Genomic DNA, 22,746 nt, shown 5'->3' with positions numbered 1-22,746 from the left:
GGGAGCGATTCATAGAGACTCCTCAAATCCTCCCACGTAACGGTTGGATAATTTCAAACCCTCGACCCCAATTTTAAACCATACAAGCCAAAGGAAATATCCTTCCGAGACGGCCACAAGGACAAAAGTAGTGTGGTAGGCCAATGTAGAGGTGGCAAGATGACGCGAAGGTGTTCGCCACTAATGCCGGGATAACGGAGCGGTTTCGGAAACTTCTGTAGCTGACCAAGTCCGTAAAGCGGTCATGTAAAGCCGTTTAAGTAAGCAAGAAGATAAATTGTAGTAAAACAAAAACCCCGATTTTGCACTTTGCTATCGTAATAGTTTCTCTTTTTATTAATGATATTACTCTTCTCTCTCTCTTCCTCTCTCTGTTCTTCTTGTTCTGGATCGTGTGTGGTTGTGTGTGTGTGTGTGTGTGTAATTACAAGTATTCATTGACAAAACTGGAAACGAACGTCCGCAGAAGAAGAAGGCGCGTTGAGGTGGTTCACACACACACACACGTACAGGGCAGGATACAGACTGTGGAGAGAGAGGTGGAGAGGTGGTACACGGGAGGCGAAAAGAGGATTGTGGCAAAGTTCTGATGGCAAGGTTTGTGACCCAACCCAACCCGGGGCCGCAAATCCCATTTCCGTTTGCCCCTCTGTGCCTCTTGTGTGTTTCGTTCATTCTGTTAACTCCTCTGCTCCTGCTCGATATAGCAAACATAAAAAAGAGGGACTCATACTCTTCTCCGATCCTGTTCCTGTTTGTCTAATTCATTCTTTTGTTTTTATAACATATATGTATATAGGTTGAAACTGGGGAAGGATTGTTTTCCAACTTGTTTAATGCTTTTTTTTGCAAACCATAAACACCTTCTTTTCCACGTTCGTTATCATCTTGCCAGCGAATCCTGACCACCATTTCTACATCATATCATAGATTCCCTTCGTTCTGTCTCTCTCCTGTTTCGGAATGATGTATATATTTATCTGCTTTTATAGCGTGGTTGCTTTTTTTTTTGGTTTTTTTTTCATAACCTTCCACTTATCCTACAATTGTAGCTTTCTGTGTTGTTGTTCTTCTGTTTTCATTTTCCTTTCTCTGTCACGTCTCATATTTATCTACTTGCTTTATTTATTTTCTATCTGCGCCCTTTCACACTTCTCTCTCTCTCTCTCTCTCTCTCTCTTTCTCTTTCTCTTTCTCTCTCTTTCTCTTTCTGTCTCTCCTTTATACTTGTTTTGTTTGATTTGCTCTTACGATACATAATAACATATTCTTACAAACATAATCGACTAGAGTGTGTATTATTTGCGAACTGTTGCCACCGAACTGTGCCCCACCCCCGGTTAACCGTTTCGCTTCCCGCCATGCACAATAGAAACTGCAATGAATGAATCAAGACAAGGGCAAGGGGTGAGGGAAACAGCCCTAATACATGTACATTTTCCTGCATATTGTTTGTTTCGTCCATTAATTACTGCAATTATTAAATTGTATCAAAATGGGCAACTAAACCAAAACCACAACACAATGGAACTGGACACAAAAAACTATTTGTGTGAGCATTTGTGGGTTGTGTAAGTGTGTGTGTGTGTTAATTTGTGTGAATGAAATGGTGTACACATTTCTCGGGAGTCCGCCGCTCTTTATTTGGTGAAACGATACCCCGGTATACCAAACGATGGAACAAGGACACCAACAAAGACGAGGTGCTACGTGAAAACGGTCGATTTTTCTCAACCTGCCTCCCGGGAAAGGAAGGGCACTGAAGGAATATCCATCAAGTTGCAACCCAAACTAGGCACTAATATGACTCTCACGTTTGTTTCGATCGGTTTCCTTCGCTACTTTGGGCTTCATCCGCATTCCCCCGATGGGAGAGCCGTAAAATGAGGCCGAATATGTGTGTGGCAATGAAACATACAATCAACACACTCTTTTTCAACACACAAACACGTAGAGATAGGGTACAGGGTTTTACAGCTGGATCTCAAAGTTGTGGGACACTTACTGGACTCTTTCTAATACGAAGTGAACTTCATATTGGATTCTATGGCATGGCACCCTTTTTGGACAGGCTCCTATTGGAAATTCCTATTGGATTTGTCCAATAACGGTTGCTATAGAGTCCAATTCACACTGGAATATGAACATTGGCTGGTATTATTGAATCAGTTCGTAGCGGCGGCGTACGTCCCGACACTCATTTTCCTAACGTACTAGATCGTTGCTACAGTTATTCACCGCGGCGTAGGAGGACCGGGCGCAAGAAATGTGTTGCCATCCCTAGAATTTCATGTGAGCGCCGTACGTCCCCGCTACGAACGGATTCAATAATGGCTGGTATTAGGTTCATTTCACGTATGTACGAGTCCCACAGCTATGAGAACTCTTGGAATAACCTGTAAGAACACTACGACTGTTGTTGTATGGGAGTGAAGTGCATTGGATCCAACTTCATCTGAACAGATTCGTGTTCTGATATGAAAGTGATCTAATATATGATCAATGGTTTTGTTTGGTATCGTATTAGGGTTGGAAATAATACATTACTGTGTCTATGTGTCCGTATGCGTGTGTCTGCAAGTGTTGTTGGCCACAATTGGCGACAGAAGATGTGTGTAACGGTAGAGCCAGAGGGTAAGAGCATATTACAAATTACAACAGTATCGTTCCCGGGCTGTTTCCTCCCTGCGCACTGCGCACCATACGCGCTGATCTTGTTTTCCTTCCGTCGTTTTCCTTTTTCCTTCTCAACGCCATTTTGTATCAATTTGCATTATCGCGTGTTTTTTGTTGTTTCCTCGTCAACTCCTATATATCTCATGCCAGCTGCGCTACTATTATTGGTTTGTGTTGTAGGTATATTGCCGCCTTATGAAATATTACATTTTACTAGCTTCTTTCTCTTCCATTCTTTTCGGGAGGGTTTTTTTAACAACTCTTGCTATTCTATTTCTCTTTCTCTATATCTCACGTTTGCCTTTACCCTCTCTGTTGGTCATTTTAGTGCATTCTCTATATACCCATTGATGCCTTGCATGTAGATACTAATAGGTACCTGGGGGATATATCGTTTTTGCTTCTATAGATATTCATTTGTTGTTTTCTTCTTTGTTTTTTTTCTTCTTTTTGTTCTTTACTGCTTATTCCAAAATCTCTCTAATCTTATCATTAATAAAATGGGGTTATCATTTTGGTTACGTTTGTTTGTTGTTTGGTTTTGTTTGCTTGCTTTTCCTTTACTTGCATTATTACTCTCTCTCTCTTTCTCTCTCTCTCTCTCTTCCTCTCTTTTTCTCTTCATGCGTTTTCCTCCTTTTTTACGTGCATAATAATCGTAATTAAAAAGTTAATTAATATGCTGGTTGCACTTAATCACACAAACAGACACCACATACACATACACTAGCGCGCGCATGCACAGCTAATCACACGTTGTGGCATTGTGAGTGGGTGAGTTTTGTGTGTACCGCTATACTTGTCCTCACTACAATTTCGCTTTACTAGAGTTTGTTTGTTTTTTTCTGTTCTTTTGTTTTCAGTTTGTGTTTTTTTGCGTTTGCTTCCTTTCCTGCTTTTTTGTTAAATGTTGTTTCCCAGTTGTTTTCTTAGAGCGCTAATGTGTTTCCTTTCTCTCATCTCCCTTCACGCACTTCCATTGCGTTGGCGTGTTTTGTTGTTGTTGTTGTTTGGACCACCATAATAATCGCTTTGTTTTTTTTTGTTAAATTATTTATTATTATAAAACGCACAACACCGCGCACAACAGCTTTTTTTTTTAAATATATTTAAACGGTGTGTTTAGTAAACATTGCTATTGGTGAGACATGGGGTTTATTACGTTGCGTTGCTTTCGCTGACTCTGCTCTATACTGCAACCAAAAAGAAGAAGAAGAAGTAGCAGGTGCGCTATTATCGTTAATTTAAACAAAAACCGGCAAGATATCGAACGAAACCAATCGGTGCACGCAACAGAGCAAAGAGCTTACAAAACGGACTCGCCGCCGCCTTTACCACCCCAAATTGACGACATGGATAAAATTAATCAGAATGCTACATTTAAACCTATAATACTAAACCATTATCAAAACACGACGACGACGGCGGCGCGATGGCGATTCGACAGAAAGAAATAGCAATGTTTTTTTGTTCTTTTTAAAACAACTAAAAACAAAACAAAAAACAGCGCGAAGTGAACGGTACAATATAATGGAAAAGCTCAACTAAACACAAACGGACTCCGCGCCAGTGAGTGATATGCAGGAAGCAATGGAGACGCCTCTGCCCTCACGGTGCTCTTGGTTGCTTGTTCCCGCTCATTTAATAAATACGACCTGCTATGTCTATGTGTTTCTCTCTCTTTCTCTCTCTCTCTCTTTCTCTCTTTCTCTCTCTCTTTCTTTCTCTCTCTCTCTCTCTCTCTCTCTCTCTCTCTCTCTCTCTCTCTCTCTCTCTCTCTCTCTCTCTCTCTAAGGTATATAGGTGTATAACTACTATTCGTGTGTTGTGTCTGTGGTGTGTGGCATATGTGCTGCTAATCCCATACTGTAGTTGACTCCTTTTAGCAGCGCTTCCGACCCCCTGCCGATGTCCTCTGGATAAGCGGGGGAGAATGCACCGGGAGGGGGGGGGGGAGTAGTTATAGCTTTTAGGCTGACTTTGGAGTAACTGTGTTGTTGCTACTTGAGACTTGTGTATGCCATCTGCTCCTTTTCTCCATCTCATCCACTTCCTCTTCCCCTTCTTGGTGTAGTCTCCACCCTCCAGGACCCTCCTGGTGCTGGTCGAGAGGTGGTGCAGAGGTCATGCAGCTTCGACACGTTTAGGCGAAAAATTCGTACTTCGATGCCAGCTTGTATTCCTCCTCGTCCACTTTGTACATTTCGATGAGCTGTTTTTTTTGAAGAGGAATAGAAAATATAGTGCATTAGAGAGAGAGAGAAAGAGGGCGTGTCAGGGTGTCGTTCAAAACAGGCACAAGGGGGTGTTAGGAACACGAATGAGGAATTAGTTTGGCTTAATATATTATTGTCAAATTAGTGTTAGTGGTTTAAAATGTTCTGAAAATGTGTAGTTTTCAGCTCAATCTACAACTGTTTGGCGTGGAGGCGTCCGCCATTAAGGCCGGGATAACGGACTGGCAGACGAAGGCGCGAGACCGTGAGCGGTTTCGGACACTCCTGAGGCAGGCCAAGACCGCAAAGCGGTTGTAGCGCCGGATAAGTAAGTAAGTAACTACAACTGTGGGGTTAAACAGTATTATTTTGTTTTGAAAAATACTAAACCCATAAAGGAGTATTCTAATGAAGCATTAGAGCAACAAATAAGGTAAGGTAATTTAGAGGCACGAGAACGTAACAAAAAGACAACACATTTTAAGAACGGTAGTTAGTAAAAGGAATCAATACATACATACATCAACTTAAAAAGGGAAATTCAAGTGGCTTACATTGACAAAATAATACTTTTGCGTTTGGCATAATAACGGAAAGCTGTCGGCGCAACTGCATGTCCGCACTACACCACACAGACACACGCACACACACACACACACACATGCCGATCGTAGAGATCGAATGCCTGGGTGAAGGGCCTATTTCCTCCTCCATTCACCAAAAGCTCCAGTCTTTTCCAGCAAAAGGATGCCACGGCATCCCTTGAAACGCTTCTCCATCCTCCTTTGCCGTGTGTTATCGCCTACGCCACGGGCTCACGAGCAAATGCAGGGACAGGCGGACTGTTTCGCTTCTTCGCGCTTGCGCGCCTCCTCGATCGTGTTCAGCCGGATCAGATGTTGCGCGGACGGCGGGGGAATGGTGGAGAAGCTGCGAAACGGTACCGGTGGTGCGCTCGTGGTGGTGGTGCTGCCGCCGCTGCTGCCGCTGGTGGACTTTTGTTCGACATTGATGCTAGTGCTACTACTACTGCCACTACTAATAAGCCTACAGCCGTTAGCCGACAGCTAATGGTGGAGTTTTTTTTTGTTTTGTTTTTGTAAGGCATCGTCGATCATCGGAACGGGATCACAGAGAATGGAAACCGAAAAAAGAATGAAAGTGAAAAAAAAGAAGGAAAAAGGATAACGGAATGTAAAAATTAATTAAAGCCTAGCGATCATGTAGTACAAAAGATAGCAACAAAATAAGCATATATAAGCAAGGAACGAAAATATCAAAACAAAAAACGAAACAAAACACTTGATAATAAGCCGTGTCACAAACTACAAACTGAGGGGTAAAGTGAAGAACAAAAAAACAAAAACAGAAGAAATCAAAAATATAAAACCAAAACAATAAAAAATAAGGAAAAACAAATGAAAAAAGGAGGGGAAAAAACTAAAAGTAAGCGAATGAAATAAAAGTTTAACCTACACTAGAGCCGATACTTTGAAGCCTAGAGCCGAAGCGCATTGCCTTAACGGGGAGGGAGGATGGATGGTGGTAGATGGTGGGGGATGCTGCTGGCTTGGAGAGGGGTCAACACATGCATTAACTAATAGGGGGACACTACTGCTACTGTTGCTGCTGCTGCTGCTGTTTGCTGCTGCTGTTTGCTGCTACTGCTGCGCTGATGCGATTGTATCACAACGGTGGTAAAAACTACTTGGTGGTTGGACCATTTTGGTCAACCTTCACTAGAACGAACGATCACAGGAAAGCGAGAACCTAGCCCCAAGGATGCCACCAAAACCTTCTGCCGTGTACCGTAGACTACTCTATTTGTATGATTCGTTTCATGGTGTCTTTTGGGGGGGGGGGGGGGGGGGGTATAGAAGAGTGAAGGAATGATGGGACAGGGGATGATGGAGGGGAGAGAGAGAGGACAACAGGTACAGGCACATTCGTAACAGACAGAGGGGCAGAGAATGGTAAGAGAGAAAGAGCAAGACGCTCTTCCTCTATACGACCGTTTCGATCGTCACAATCTCCCGCACGCCGCCTACTAGACCGACGCTGCCCGGTGACAACGATACCTTTTGCACATCGTTCGCCAGCTCCTCCAGCTGCTTGTCGTGGGTCACTTTCAGCTTTTCCTTTTCCCGGTTCTGCTTGATGGTGGCAGTCTGCGGAAATAGGGGAGGGGAGAAAAAACACACATTAGTCCACCGCGGAACTGCGGAAGCGGAGGGAGAAAAAAACGGCCACCCTCAGGGCTATACCTTTTTCTCGTCCATGAAGCGCTTAATGTTGTTCTGCTTCTTCTCGCGCAGCCGCCGGTCCTTTTCGCCCTTCGTCTTGAGCGTTTTGTCGTTGGCGACCTCCTTCGACGTTTCGACCGAGATTTTCGCCTGGCGGCTGTTCAGCTCCTTGATCTCGCGCTCGTGCTTCGCCTCGAGCTGCTTCATCTGGGCGGCCTGCGTCGTCTCCATCAGCTTGCGCAGTATGTCCTGCTGGTCGGCCAGCTGCTGCTTCAGCAGCTCCCACTCCTCCTTCTTGTGCCGCTCGGCCATCTCCGTCCACTGGGCGTTCTGCTCCTGGATCAGCTTGCGCACCGCCGGGTCCGCCTTGATTTCCTCCTTGCTCTTGCCCTTCACCAGCCGCTCGATCGCCGCGTTCTGCTGCTTCTGCACGCCGGCCCGCTCCTTCGCGTGCTTCTTCTTCACCGCGTCCAGCTCCTTCTGCTGCTTTTTGGCCGTCTTCTGGAAGCCCTTCTCCTGCCGCAGCGAGTCCACCGTGATCGGGTCGAACACGAGCGGCGGCTCGGTGACGCGCTGCTCCTCCTTCCGCGCCGCCTCCTCCTTGTCCTTCTTGCCCGTCTCCTCGATGCCCATCGCTTTCATGTTGTCGGAGCGCTCCTTGGCCGCGCCCATGAACGCGCGCGGATCCGACAGCGCGTCCATAAAGTCCTCGAACCCGTCCGGCACGTAGATCTTCAGCTCGATGTTACAGAACAGCATCGGGAGCGACATCGGGAAGTTGGCCTCCGTGCGGAGCGAGATGTGCCGGTAGCCGCCCTGCAGCCCGTCCAGCGGCAGGATGCGCTGCCCGAGCAGCTTGCCGTTCTCGTCGTACACGCCGAACCGCAGCACGGCCAGATCGGGCAGCACCACCTTGCGGAACAGGAACGGTTCCTCGTTGTACACCGGATTGAGCCCGTTCGCCGGTACCATGCGCGTCCGGAACTCCTTGCGCACCGTGTCCGACGGCAACCCGTACATGTCCACCTCCACGTACGTGCCCACCTTCTTGTCGGAAAGGAACTGGCCGGCAATGACCTGCACCGCGCAGGACGCCGCAATCACACCGTCCACCGGTGCGTCCGCGAACGGGTCGAAGCTGCGGTCCGCCCGGCGCATAAAGTCCGGCTTCAGCAGGTAGCCACAGTTGCCGTTGTACTCGAACTTGCCCTGGTTCAGCTGCATCGGCAGATCGGACGTTTGGAAGTTGAGCGACACCATCTGGCAGCCCGCGTTCCAGAACACCTGCGGCATGTAGTTGGACGAGTCGGCCCGCGTACCCTTCGGGTAGATGCGCGACATCTGCCGCTTGTTGTAGTTGACGAACTCGATCGCCTGCGACTTGAGCAGGTTCATGCCGGTCGTCTCCGCGAACGACGACATGTTGTGGTGCACGTTCTTCTTGTCCGCGTAGTCGAACGACTGGAACTTGACCGGCTGCGCGTAGTTCACCATCGACGACAGCCACGGGTGCACGTTCGTCGTCGAGCCGGTGTACTGTACCGGGGGCGCCTCCTCGCCACCGTCCTGCGAGGCGGCGGCCGCCGCCACCGGCACCACTGCCGCCGCCGCCGCCGGCGCCTCCAGCTCCGCTATCTTCGTCACGTCGACCGCGCTCGCGTCCTCCTTCACCTCGTCCTCGATCACGAACTCGCCCTGCAGGAACAGCTCCAGCTCCTTCTTCTCCACCTCCGGCTTGAGCCGCTTGTTCTTGATCAGTATCTTGCGCTTCAGCAGGGACGGGGGCGGCAGCACGGCCCCCGGCTCGAGCGGATAGTCCGGGATCGGTTCCTTCAGCAGCAGGTCGCCCAAAATTTCGTCACAGTACTTCGCCAGCTTGTACTGTTGCGATTTGCAGCAGTGGTTCTCGAACGACAGTATCACCGGATAGTCGGAGGTGACGAAGGCGGTGTCGCGCAGCGCGTAAATCACATCCTTGAACAGTATGTCCGTGCACATCGCCATGCCGTGCGTGATGATCGGCTCCTCGTCCTCGCCCTTGCCGTCCCAGCAGTCCAGCTCGACGCACCGACAGCCGGCCAGCAGCGTCTGGCGGTACATCTCGACCGAGCTCTTGCCCCCGAACTGCCGCCCGGACAGGTACGTGTTGTGGGACGAGTTGATGTAGTAGTGGGACAGCGGCTGATCCATGTCCATGTAGATGTCGAGCCGGTCGAGAAACACGGGCGCATTCTCGTCCGACATGAGGTACCGGATCAGGCCGTCTTTGGTGAGGGTTTCTGGTGGTGGAAAAACCGGAAAATGGAGCAACAAGTGAGTAATGGAGCGTGCAAAAAAGTGCCCCCATTCTGTACCGGACTACTTACTCGCTTCCCGCGCTTCATCGTTCTGCTCGTACGTGGTGATGATTTCCAGCGCACGCTTCTCATCGTACAGCGGGTAGAGGATCTCGTTTAGCCGGGGATCGCGCTGCTTCTCGTTGAGAAAGTTGATGAACTGATCCAGATTGATGGCGTTCGCTTTACCTTGCGTGCTGGCAATAGCGACAAAAAGGAAGGAAGAAGGAACGATTTTAAGCCAGTGAGAAAGCATTCCATTCATCATTCGCAAACTTACATCGACCGGAACAGCTCTTCGATGTCATTGCGGGGACAGATCTTGTGGTACAGCTCGTAGAACTTTTCGAACGTAAAGTCCGCCTTCTCGATCACATCGTTCTTGCCGCTCGGCAGCCCCAGATCGGAGAGTATCTGATATACCAGCTTTTCCGTCTTGCCTGAAATGAAAAAAGAGGAAGCAACAGATTAGTGTTGTGTTGCTCTTGCAATATAAAACGGTGACACTAGGCGTGATCTTACCGGAGGCGAACGTTCGGGCAACCACCTTGACAGGCACTTTTCCGCGCGGATCCACTAGAAAGCCCAACCTCATCCAACTGTGTAGCAGCAGCAGCCGGGTGCAGGAAGGGGGGGAATATATTATATTAAGGGATTAGTTTATCGTACTAACGTTTTTACAAAAATATTTAACAACTACGGTGCATTACAGACAGATGCAGATAAGCGATCAGTGGCAAGGCAAAGCAACAAAACATGGCGATCAACTACAAAGCTTACGATGTTAATACAGTTAGTTGGATAGCATTTCATGCATTATTAAAACATTGCAATAAAACACAAATCAGTTAAATTGATAGATAAATATAACATAAATATTATAAACTATATTAATGCTAGATTTAATCACATATTTTACAGCCACACCAATGGGAACGGGAGAAACGATCGTCCGCATTCGTTGCTTGTCGCGTCGATCATTTTCTATCAATTTACACCTGCAACAGCTATAACACAATTAAAAAAAAACAACAAAATGTTCTACACGTAAATATTTAAAGTGCAAGTACACACGGCACGGCTTCGCCGATTGCCGATTGCGACAAACGGTGACGGTGACGTTATATACCCGGCGACCGCCGCCTTCGTCTTCTGACCCGCCATAGATGGTTCCCAGTTTGTTGCAGCACGGCGCTGTATGTTTAGTGCATTATTAGCCGTAATTGAATACATTTTCACCGTGCTGCAGTTACCTATTTGCAGTGATATTTCCCGTGGTTCCCGTGTGTCACCACCACCACCACCGCCGCGCACGTGTTTTATTTTCCGCCCCGGTATTGCTAAATGGAGGCGCCTGGTGCTGTTTATTGCACGTGTCTCGTGTACACTCCCCTGATGCTAGCTGATTCAGTTTACTAGTGATAGCTAAAGACCACTCTCTCTCTCTCTCTCTCTCTCTCGGAGGGTACGGATAATTTAATTCGATTCTGTAACAACCCGGTTGGCTCTTCCCCCTTAGGTTGGTTATCATCGATCCGCGATTCATCCGCGGAGCGCTACACCACGCGCGGAGTAGTATCGTAGTAGAAAGGTGCCAATTCAATTAGGCGCTGGCTAACACACTGCTTAAAAATAGGGGGAAACAGAGAGAGAGAGAGTGCGGCAAGGTTTGTGGTCAGCATCATACAGCACCCGCACTTGCAGCTACAGCTACAGCAAGGTTTAATTGAGAGATATATCACACCACCATCCATTTGGTTGAGGTTTCTATCCCCACCCCCAGATTCAACTGCTGCGCTGCGTGATGATTGAAGCATGTCCCGGAGGATGGAAGGGATGGAAGGGAGAGAGAGTATTATCACTCGTCTACTTGAAAGTCAATTTGCTTCATTTGCATGATTGTTGAGGATTCAACCGGTTATTCCGGGTCGTTTGTGCCTTCCTTTTACGATTTCGTAAATTATTTACCATCCATCAGCTGGAGCTAGTGCTGGTGTTGTGCCCGTGAGCGATGCAAACTGTTCCGCCATTTTTTTTCGATTGGGGCTTTTGGGGGGGGGGGGGGGTGGGATGGGAGCTTACGAAGAGAGTTAAGAATGTAACATAAGGGCTAAAAAGCGATAGTAATGCTTACTCTTATCATTAGCGTAAAGGGTACTCTCCCCTTCTCGTTTGCGTTTGCTACTTGTGTTTCTAAGTAAGCGCATTAGAACAAATCTCTTCAAGAGATGGAGCAAATGTAACGGGTAGCGATAGATGGAGCAGCTTTCTTATCCGTTCGCTACCAACAACTTACTGCTTCATCAAGTTGGTCCATACGCATACGTTGTTCATTTTGATGTTGTGTGTAATGTCGCGAAGACCTTGCTGCCAGAGCTGTCACAGGTATGTGGAATTCGAACCCCCACCCCCCGAAAATGGTTGTTTTAAAGATAGAAGCAGAGATAGAGAGCAGCCAAAGATGAAATAAGTGAAAGGAAAGAAGAAAAAAATAGAAAAAAATAATAAAAATAATTTTAAAGAGTACCAAAACCTGTAAACTTTTGCAAATAACCCCAAAACTCAAGAGCTAAAAGATAACATTATCAACCTAAAGCACCCTTTTTCCATCGTACACAATTCACACTTGCTTGCAGTGTTTGTATGCAGGTGGTATGCACTCTCCTCCAGCTAACCAGCACCAGAAATAGGTCAAGGCTCACGGGAGATCCGAAAATTCGGGTCATCCCATGGTCCGCCGGTTAGATGCTGCTTCGGCTGAAAAGTGCACCATGGGCGCCTACAGCCCAGTCCGTTGGTGCTCTTTCTTTGTAGGAAGTAAACGCATACACACACACACACACACACACACACACACACACACACACACACACACACACACACACACACACACACACACACACACACACACACACACACACACTCTCTCTCTCTCTCTCTGTCAGTCCAGGAAATGGTGTCAGCAAAGATAATTAGATTCTAGCCCACCATCGTGTGCTTGGCGAGGGGAATGGGCTTCCATTTTCTCTCCACCAGCACAGGCCAGGGAAGCGTGTCGATTGAATTAAAGTTACGTTAATAGATTTATACGATAGATTGCAGGTCCTCGGTCACGTGGAGGGGGGGGGGGGGGCGAGGACAAAACAGACACCATTCCACCATTCCGATCCTTTAACGGGCTGCAACTGCATTAAGGTACTTCACGCCGATGTGTTGTAAAATTATCATAGCTTTCTGCATTATTGCCTACTACCGAGGGAGGCGACAAACTGTAGGCTGTTAAATAAAAAAGAAAAGAAAAGCGAAGGGAACAAAACAAACACAACAATATGGTGAGATAATGCGACTGCGCGAAAATAACCTCCCGCGCGACATTAGTACCAGGCGCGCAATTTGCTAGTAGCTGATACGATCCAAAGTAAACAGCACGTTTCTTCCTCCTTCCCGCGTGGATCGTTTCGATCGTCCCCCGTGTTTCGATCGTCCCCGTGTCCCCCGAGTGTATTTCAACCCCCTCGCCAGTGTGTGTGTGTAAAGTGACAGGGAGTTAAAAGGCAATTTAATTTACAGCACACTTCCTGCCGCCTGTTGATGGAGTAGCGCGCGTGTTTTTCCTTGTGCGCCATTCCAGACAGACAGCACAATTTGTCGTCATCTGAAGGGAGAGGGTTCGTCGGTTGACAGTTGGTCGAAAGCTATTGTTTCACGAGTGGCATATCATCGAGTGGTCACCCCCACGGAGGGAAAAGCTAACGGTCAACCGATTAGAAACCCAAGTACACCTGGGAGACGATGACCACATTTTCTCACGAATGGTGTATCATTGTTTTGTCGTCGCTTGTAGAATAGTGCACAGACAGCTGAGGACACGTTCGTTGAATGGCGGAAGGCGAAATAAATTGCATTCAATTGTCGAATGATTTGTTAGCCACTCGGGAAGGTGTGTGTTTTAAATGGTTGCAGCGGATCGCGGCAACTATTGGTACTTGGTTGGAAGAAGTGTGGCCGAAGGGCGTAACAGTTCGAGCACGATTGACATTATGGCGAAGTGGGACTGCATAATTCGATGGAATAGCTGTAGGACAACGAATAACAGATAAGTGATCACCGATTTATGTACACCGCCGCACCGCAACACCGCCACCCCAAGCCGATCTCAGCGATCATGCGATCATGCGCACACGTAACACATAAGCAGCATGCAACAAAGAAAATATGTGGTGAAGGAAACACAAATCAATGCACAAAACCATGCAAAGTTAGTACTAAAGGGGGGCGAACATTATTAACAATCATCGGTCAGTAGTTTGGAATCGTTTGTACAAAAATATTAAAAAACCGTGCCGTAGTAGAAGAACTTACTGCTTCTTGAGGGCGGTCATTGGGCAGAAGTTGTTGGCCTTGCCGTTGTGGGTGATTTTACGCAAACCATCCACCCAGATCTAGAGGAAGTGTAAATGAAGGAAATGAAGTGGAAAGAGTGTATTAGAGACAACTTGCTGTCTTCGACGAGCGGAAGCAAATCCACACTGCAGGGGACACGCTTTTCAGCTTTTGTCAACATTTGTCGCTGGAACGGAACGGAAACTCCTTGGAAAATCTCATTTAAACTTTATCGCTAATATTAATATTTCCACCCCGTGTGTGTGTGTTTGGTTACGTACGTACGTACGTTATGTACGTTACCACCCGTTGCCAATGGTGTATTGTGCGCGAGGAATCGCACTGCTTGGCAATCGGGGATGGCACGGGATGCGACTTCAAACTTCAAAATAAAGTCTCAACTCAATCAGCGTTCTAACCATTACTAAGGTACGTGTGTTTGCCGTATCAAATTATCGGAAATATCAATCCAGTAAGGTGCTAAGCCGGCTGAGAGAGTGCCAACAGATCCGTGTCTCTGCCTGATTAGTGCTTGTGGGTGCAGTGTAAAAGATCAACAACCTCCTCCGTCAATCCACGACACGACGAGAGAGCCGCACAACAATGTGTACTAGAGTGCTAATCGATTCTGACAAGAATCCGGAAGGTAATGGTTGGTTGAGGGCGAACGGGCGGAATCAGACCCGCGTGTCGTCGGCAGCAATGCTAGCCTATTATGTACCGTGTGAGTGCTGCTTACACAAGCGACTAGTACCACCGGGACAGGGTACACCGTCTGTCGTGCGTTCAATCCGTCCACCCGGGGGGGGGGGGGGGGGGGGGGGGGGGAAGATAATTTCTCGCCTCGACAGTTGATTATTGACGACATTCGAAAGCTATCATCCCGGACGACCGGGCCCTCCGTTTTCTCCGTATTTTGCCCCCCTCCCCTCCTCCGCCTGTTCACTGGGAAGGTGGAGCGGGAGGTCAGAGTTCATGCGAGGCCGATTACACGCTAGATGATGGCTCCGCTGGCACGAAAGGATGAGAAGCGCGCCACATCATTCACGTGGGTGTTTGAGGGATGATTCTGTTGTGTGTGTGTGTTAGGGAAAACTCGGGTCGGGTCGGAGAGGTGGGATTGGACCGGTTGACTGAGCAAATTATCTGCCACTGGATATTAATAATAGCTTGCCTCGTACGTTGCCGCGCAAACCCTGGCGATGAAGAGGATGATGCCGTCGGTGGCAGGATACGTAACAATGTTATCGTAGGGAAACCATCTTGCCTTTTAAGGCTCTCTCTCTCTCTCTGCTTCACGGCGTGTGTTTTGTGCGTTCCAGCGCCGACGAGTTGGCGGCTCTAGCGGTTCTAGATATAATTTTCTAACACTTGATCCCAACCAGCACAGCATAAGCAATGCAAACAATACACACACTCGGGGCGGTGGAGCAGTTCCTGGTGCTTCAGTGGTGCTGGGGCCGGATCAAGGGTTCGCCTGCTCAGTGGAAAGCGTATCTTGCTCGTCCTCGTCGTCTTCTTTACCGTACACCGTGTGACTCTAATGAGCGGTCCCGTGAAGGACGATGGTTTCGATCCTGCCGTCCACCGGACACTGATGTAAATTGCGTTTAATTAATGTACATTCGATCGTGGGGTGCACACACACACACACGCCATCATCTATCGGCAGTAGACTCCTCCTGGGTTGATGTCGTCCAGAAGCGGAAGGTACTACTATTCTGGTACTCGCTTCGTAAGGTGAGCCGATAATTACGGCATTTGCGCCGATCAGGCTCCATTCGCCTGTGCAAACACAAGCAGTGTGTGTCTGTGTGTGTTCCGTTCGCCTCTTTTTTGCTAGCAACAGGTAGCACAGCACCGTCGTCGAGGTGGATTCAAACGTCACACAGTGCGAACGCCATTATATGTTCCCCTTCCCGTACACAGGTGTGTTTTGTTGGCTGATTGTCAACAAAAAAAAAGGGGATAACCGAAAACCAGCAACCAGCCGGTACACGCTACCGTGTGTCAATCGTGTCGTCGTGACTGGCTGGCTAGCTGGTAAAGAGACTTCGAACGGGTTCGTTCGGTCGCTTACCTTCGCCGTTGCAGCGTCCGGACAGACGACATGCTGATAGTTGATGTTGATGTAGTCCGTGCCCGAGCAGATGGTGAGAGATTTTTCCTCCACATTTTCGCCGTGCTTGTTGCACAGTTGATTGTACAGCTTCATGTCCTGCGGGGGCAAGAAAATGGGGGAGAGTTAGCGAAAGTGAAATCAAAACGGAAAGCAATTACAATTAGCCTAGTACAGAGCGCCCAGCGAAGCGCGTCGCAGTGTTCGCGGGTGGACAGCGTCCGAATTGTCGTTTCTGTTTGAAGCTTTGTTTTCATGGGCCACTTTTGGGCCTTAACCATATCACAATGAGTTAAAAAGTGAGGATACCTTCTTCTATCATTTTTTAGTCTCTTCTAGTACGTGCAACATAATCATGAACAATTCCCACCACTCCAAGTATATGACCACTCTCTCCCTCTCTCTTTCTCTGTAGTGTGTAGTCTTCCCTTTTCTGTGCACAAACTCTCTAATCAGACGCCTTCCTATCCCACACACGTGGAGCATATACTCATGCATTAATGCATTCGCTTCCGCTGACGCTGGACCGACAGATGGGAAAGTGTGAAGCGTAAGTAGGCCCCCCTTGGGCGAAAGCAAAACGAGACACCGAAAAGACGCGCCATCCAGAAGGGCAGTTCCCTGCTTAGGCTGTGTGTATTCCAAGCTCCCCACCGAGATGAAAGGACTTACAATTAGCACCCAGACCGAGAGAAGTACACCCTGCAGTGATTCACACGTGATGTGAAGGTGCCGTTGTAGAGGTTGAGCCGTTTGCTGCAAGCGGACCCTTTTTGTTTTGCGTAGTGAAAAGAACCCTTTGCTAGCCCTACTTAAGCACAGTAAATAGCTGAGAAGTGGATAGTGTGTGTATGTGTGTGTGTGCAGCACATTGTTTTAGAGCATAATGGTGTGCAAGGCAGGCAAAAGTTGCAGTCTGCGAAGAGTGTTGTGTGTAGCAAAGATGGCACACAGGAAGGTAGGATTGTAAAATTGTGATGTGGGAGATATAAATTGGGCAAAAGCTATGCCACTTTTAAAACAGTCAGAGTGGAAGGATTTCAGCATACTTTACACATGGTAATGGGTAAAAGTCATTATACTAAGTACCTTTTGTAATACCGCTTTCTCAACAACCAATCATCACTTTGGTTCCACAACGCAAGAGGAATCGAAACGATACTCCTCCAACGATAATTCCCCTTCATAACCCATCATCGGTCTATTTCATTCCCATCATAGCGGAACTATTTGCAATCGAACATTCGAACTTGCCCCTGCACATTGCCCATTGCCCCCATAGTCGGTTCCGGTTCTCCCATTTTCATTCGGTTTCAACTCCAGCTGCAGAGCCGCCAGCTGAAGCAATTTCAATACATTTTCCACCCCGTTTTTCAGCCTCACATTTCCTCACAAAACGTTGGAAAAGGGTCTGGGGTTTGTGGGATTTGTTGTTGTTGTTGTTGTAGTGCGGCCACATCACACGCCAACTCATAAACAGGAAATCGACCAAGAGAAACGAACAACTACCGCTCGCACACGGAACGCCTTTATGGTTTCGCTTCCTTGTTTTCTGCCAGTTTGTGGTCGGTGTTTGCGTTCTTTTTTACTTCTCCAAGTGCACGCAATTAATTCACGACCACCATTTGTTGCGTTTATGCCATCGTCGGCACGACGAGGTCACACACGATGGCGGCGACGGCGACGGCAGCGGCGTGAACTTAACACCGTGCACAAACCGTTCGTTCGTGCGCTTCTGCACGTACCTTGTGTACTAATCCTGGTCAATAGTTAATGCAAAAAGGAAGATTTTGTTAACAATAGGAATTTTTGTTGTGGCCCCTGACGAGCTGCGTCAAAACAACATGTTGAAAATAGATCCCTTGTGAAGGGGTTTTTTTAAAGAAGCTTTCTATATCCCAGCAGCGAATGTGGATACGTTATTTAGTTTTGTTCTAAAGTGTTTTAACTAACGGTTGCCATTGTTCGAGGTAGTCTCCTGTAACGCTTTTCCTTTGTTTCTGCACTCCTAAAAAATGCATACTAATGTAAACACATCCTTCGCCGACTGGTGTTGCATCCGTTTGTACAGCGCGTTAGTTCTTAAGCTTCCTTGTTTGTAATTCGATTTTTTCGTCAATTCTTCTGCTGCTAAGCCCTCTGCTAACGACACAACAACGGAGCACGGAGTTTGTTTCTTTTTTTGTATATCCTTACCTTTGGCATTCCGCCCGCTCGGATATCGCTGACTTGACATAATTCAATAACGTCACCTTCCTGTCGCCGCGACGTTTGTGAAAGGAAAGAGACGAGAAAACAAAGCGTTAAAATGGAGTTACCCGACGCTGCCAGTGTGGGTGAAAGAAGAAAAAAGAAACACAACAAGGATAATTACCCGTCCTTCGCTTTTCCAGTAGATGAAAAACCCGTACTCGTCCACCTTGAACATGCAGTTCGGTTCCAGCTCGTTGTTGTCCTTCTCCTCCGTCCACCGGTCGAACACGCATCCGGTAAGGAGCGGTTCCGGCACCGGGATCTGCCAGTTGAACTCGAACTTCTTCGTCATGCTGCCTTCGTCTGCGCGGGTCTGAGGCTGGTCAGCAGCAGCTGCTGCTGTTCAGAGATTGATCTCTTCGGCTTGTGGCCGGTGCCGAACCGTAACCCGTAAGTCGGAACGCTGGAACGCCGTCGACCACCGATGGGGATGGTTTTTATCTAGAGAGAGAGTGAGAAAAAGCACACAGCAAATGAACGAAGTGACATTAAGTAATGGCGTATAGAGAACAGTGGAGAAGCTCTGTTGGCGTGCAAAATGGCAGGAACAGTGGAGGAGCGCACGCATAAAGAAAGCATAATTTAATTTCCTTCAATATCCCGTTTCTAGCCCGCTCGACTGAGGAGCCGTTCCTTTCTTTCTCTCTCACTCTCTGCCGTTTCCGTACCGATAGCTGGTTGCAATAAATGTGGAAAATTGATGTAAAAAAAACAACAAGGTCAAGTTTGTCCGTGCACAACACGCGACAACAATCGGCGGTAAAGTGGTTTAGCTGCGTGCAACAGCAGGTCGCATGCTCCAGTGTGGCGCCTTCTCTGCCCACCCACGCACGCCTCCCCCCAGGTTGTAGTAATTAAATAAATCAAACAACATTTATTAAATTAAGCGTGTTACTAGCGGGTGGACGCGTGAACGCCCGTCGCGTACGGTTCGATTAGTGTACGAGAGACAGAGACCGGATCCACCACCATGTCACATGGCCGATGTGGTTCAAACTCACCTGGGAGGTGGTAGAAGGTTCGAGCACCAACCGGCATCTAACCGATGGTCCCAAAATGGGCACGTGCCATGGTAGTGGAGTAGTTAGTGCGCCTTTCATGCACGATCCCGAAATGGAAACGTGCAGCACACACCTTGAGCCCAGCCAGTCCAGCCCCGGCAAGTTCGTAGTGTCTTAATTTATCTTGCACTCTACACTACACCACCAAGCTGGTTTACGGGGTAATTGCCATTTATGTGACGACTGGTGCAAGTGGTGCTAGTAGCTCTTTGTTTGCGATAGAATTCTTCACCAGGTGCTTTGGGGTACACACACAGGGTGTGTGCACTCTACCGCGGTAAAACTTCGATATGGCTCCCGCTTCCGTTCGGTTTGTTTGTTTGCTCAATTAGCAGCTGATCTATCAAGCTGAAGCTAGTAATGATTGCAATAATGACCGCTGCCAGGACGATCGCAGAGGTGTGAAAAGAGAGTCAAATGTTTTACTTTTTTAAGGTAAGATTGCTTTGGTTGTAGTTGAGTTGAAACAAGCTGAATATTTTAAAAGGTTGGTATATTGGGGAGATGCGAGAAAGCTTAAACTTCATCCTGTATTAGTAGCAATATTCATTCACACCGGGTTTAATTTTCTGGAGTGTTGCTATCATTTCAATCTCGAACTGTCAAACTCCATACAAAAAACTGACTGGTATCGTGAAAGGACCCAATGATAGAAACATCATTTTGCTCTCTATTTTCCAGCTTGAAATGAGTTAAGATGAGTTGCAATAAAATATATATGTTGCAGTACATCAATTCAATATTATTTGAGGTAACATTTTATATTATGTTTTTCATTAAAAAATAATGAACAACAATTGTCGATTTTTCATGGATTTATCTTCACCCGCTCTAACATAACGTTAATTGCACTTTCAACAATAGTATCCCATGAGTTAGCGGGCAAAATTTGACACCTCTATCGGTCGAACTCTAACCATGATGGCCAAAGAAGTGAAGCAAGTTTGCTTAGAAGCGTGCGCGATTAAAGAACGTACACTCCGTGTGGCAGTTTGTGGACGTTGTATAAGTCTGTACTGGCATGTACAACATATTGGCACTATTAGACAACAACCATTGCATCGAACGAGAGCCTTGTTCCGAATGGCCGACATCTCTTAGCGACAAGAAGCTCCAAGGGATGTTGAAAATGAAAACCAAGGGAAAATTCGCTACATCGCAGAGTTGGCTTAGTTGGGAGGTCGTTGCAACCGGCTAAACAGTGTGATAGTACCTGGGAAACATGAACAAACATATCAGAAAGCAGAAATCGCATCCATTGGTTTTGAAGCGGCAAAACGCGAGCTGGTCCAAAATCGCCCAACTGTTTCTCATCGAGTTTTTATAAAGAAACATGATCCAAAAGCTCTACTCCAAAAATTTTTGAGGAGGAATTGACAAAATTCGAAGAGAATCCTAAAAACACGACTACACATGCGTATCTTCGTTCGACATGGGGCAACCGACGTCCGACGTCCGACATGGATTTGGTCGTACTAGTTGGCTACTTTACCACAGGACCGCCGCCCCAATACCTTGAAGGATACTAGGTGAACCCAAGTCACGCCAGCCCTTGGGATAGCCCCCAACCTGGTCGCCATGATTAGACCGAGTTTAATGGTTTTAGATCCATTTCAAAAGGGGATTTTTTCGTCCATTTGAGCACATCCTCATCATCACCACCTTCACCATCATGAACCGCCGTGATGCTCGATTGTCCAGAACAGGCGACAACAAGACAAGGTCACCACCCAAAATGCTCCATTTCCCACAAAAAGGATTGGCCGAGATTTGGGGGATAAAAGCAGCTAGCGGCAACAGTGTATTTTACCTCTCCGAAGCCCTCGAGATGCAGTGCTTTGCCTGCCTGCTGTCGTTAATTATTCACATTTTGTCACCGGCACAGTACCCAGCATTACCCAGCAACATCAAAGAGATTGGGGCGTGTAGTTACACAGAGCACCCAGGAACCCAAACCTTCGACACGGATCACGCGGCGGCAGATCGAGGGGGGAAAACGTTCGTCTATAAATAGGTGGGTCACGGCACCACTATTAACACTTGTTTGGTGTGTCAAGCCCCCTAACACATCAGTCGCCATTTAACGGTCACACTTTGATCATCGACCGGAAGCTGCATGAAAGCCGAATGAAGCAGTAGCGCGAGGGCCAGGGATGATACCCCCCTCCACAGGATGCGATTCAGCTTTCTCGATTTTCCCGCTCCCGCTTGTAGCACAATTCAATCAACGGTGGCAATGGTACAGGATGCAAAGTTCAAGGGCACCATAGAACGGGTGGCGCCGCAGGTGGTGAAAGCTGTGCGGAAGTTAGCGTTTATTCGATTACCTTAGCTGCTTTTCCATTCCCCCAAAGCCACTGCCTGCGGGACGAGTGATGGAAAATGTCAATTCACGGCTCCCGCAGTCGATGCCGAAGGTGCCGCTAATGGAATCGTATCTCTAAACCTTTCGCCGACCGATCGGAACACGAACGCTCGCGAGAGTGTCTGCGCGTCGGCGTTCGATTTGCTGTGGGATGGACGCGTTTTCTACGGAAGCGGGAGCGATAGCGCGGCTGCCGAAATGTAACTGCTGCACAGCAGAAAGTGAAGACGCCCCCGACCACAAAGCCGGAGGGAGACGATATCAAGATTAAAGGAACATGCGGTTCTCTCCTGTAACGTTGAGCGGTGTGTAGAAAAAGGGAAATGTACATCAAGATGCCCCACAAGCAGCAGCAGCATCTCCTTTAGAGACACAACAACAAGTCAAGTGCCCGGGGGTGTTGCTGGTGGTGGTTTGCGGCCGTTTCGGCCTCCATTTGGGAAGCGAGATAATCAGATCTAACCGTTGGAGCCAAAGCACATCATCGATTTAAGTGTGAGCGGTTGGGGACGGATCAAAGCGCAGCCAAGTATTGAGCAATCGGTCGAATCCGGCTCGAATCCTCCCATTTCCTCCGTCCTTATTCCACCCGTCGTCGTCTTCGATTGAATGCTGCTGAGACAGAAGAGAGGAGGAGGAGGAGAGCGCAAATCCTACAGATCAAACGATTACAACCTTCGTCCCTGCCGTTGGAACCTGCTTGCAGCCCCCCGCGGGGTCATCTGGAGCACGCTATCCATGGACAGTGTACTCAACTGTGCGATCGGGTGGATACAGAACAGGGCACATCGTCCAGGAAGACAAGCATTTCCACTGTTTCGCACAAGCAAGCAGAAGCCTCGCTGGGATGTGGAACGGGTGCGCGCTGTGTTCTAAGGACCTGCTTGTTCTGCTGTCCTTCTCAAAGCGTGGTGTCTTCACCAAACAACATGGACGCAAATAAAACGCCGGTACGTGTATCCCTCTCTGTAGAGGCCGATAAGGTTGCTTCTTATCTTGTCTTTCCATCTTGAATGTACTTAGTGCATTCGAAACGCGGCAAAAGAGAGAGAGGAGAAAAAACACCCCCGGAACACACAAAACTCCTACACTAC

At 47.8% G+C, this 22,746-nt stretch overlaps 1 protein-coding gene across 16 annotated transcripts in view; it reads right to left on the bottom strand.

The window, feature by feature from the left end:
- Positions 1-300: 300 nt before the first annotated feature.
- Positions 301-22,746, bottom strand: part of LOC1281188 (1-phosphatidylinositol 4,5-bisphosphate phosphodiesterase) — a 44,336-nt gene continuing 21,890 nt past the window's right edge. For 13 of the 16 annotated variants that reach the window (XM_061643976.1, XM_061643977.1, XM_061643968.1 and 10 more), the window contains 10 exons: positions 18,348-18,667; positions 18,170-18,229; positions 15,935-16,072; positions 13,834-13,913; positions 9,994-10,070; positions 9,752-9,911; positions 9,502-9,668; positions 7,157-9,414; positions 6,971-7,060; positions 5,447-5,959 (listed from right to left, as the gene is read on the bottom strand). In XM_061643976.1, the coding sequence (XP_061499960.1) occupies positions 5,708-5,959; positions 6,971-7,060; positions 7,157-9,414; positions 9,502-9,668; positions 9,752-9,911; positions 9,994-10,070; positions 13,834-13,913; positions 15,935-16,072; positions 18,170-18,229; positions 18,348-18,518 (3,453 nt within the window). In that variant the 5' untranslated portion in view covers positions 18,519-18,667 and the 3' untranslated portion in view covers positions 5,447-5,707. Of the gene's footprint in view, positions 4,889-5,446; positions 5,960-6,970; positions 7,061-7,156; positions 9,415-9,501; positions 9,669-9,751; positions 9,912-9,993; positions 10,071-11,767; positions 11,848-13,833; positions 13,914-15,934; positions 16,073-18,169; positions 18,230-18,347; positions 18,668-22,746 lie in introns of those variants that run through there. The other 3 variants (XM_061643982.1, XM_061643981.1, XM_061643967.1) reach the window with 3 other exon arrangements.

The sequence above is a fragment of the Anopheles gambiae genome, chromosome 2 (genome assembly GCF_943734735.2).
Source record: "Anopheles gambiae chromosome 2, idAnoGambNW_F1_1, whole genome shotgun sequence".
NCBI lineage: Eukaryota > Metazoa > Arthropoda > Insecta > Diptera > Culicidae > Anopheles > Anopheles gambiae.
The sequence above is the reverse complement of the archived record's forward strand: the minus strand, read 5'-3'. Positions and strand labels throughout refer to the sequence as shown.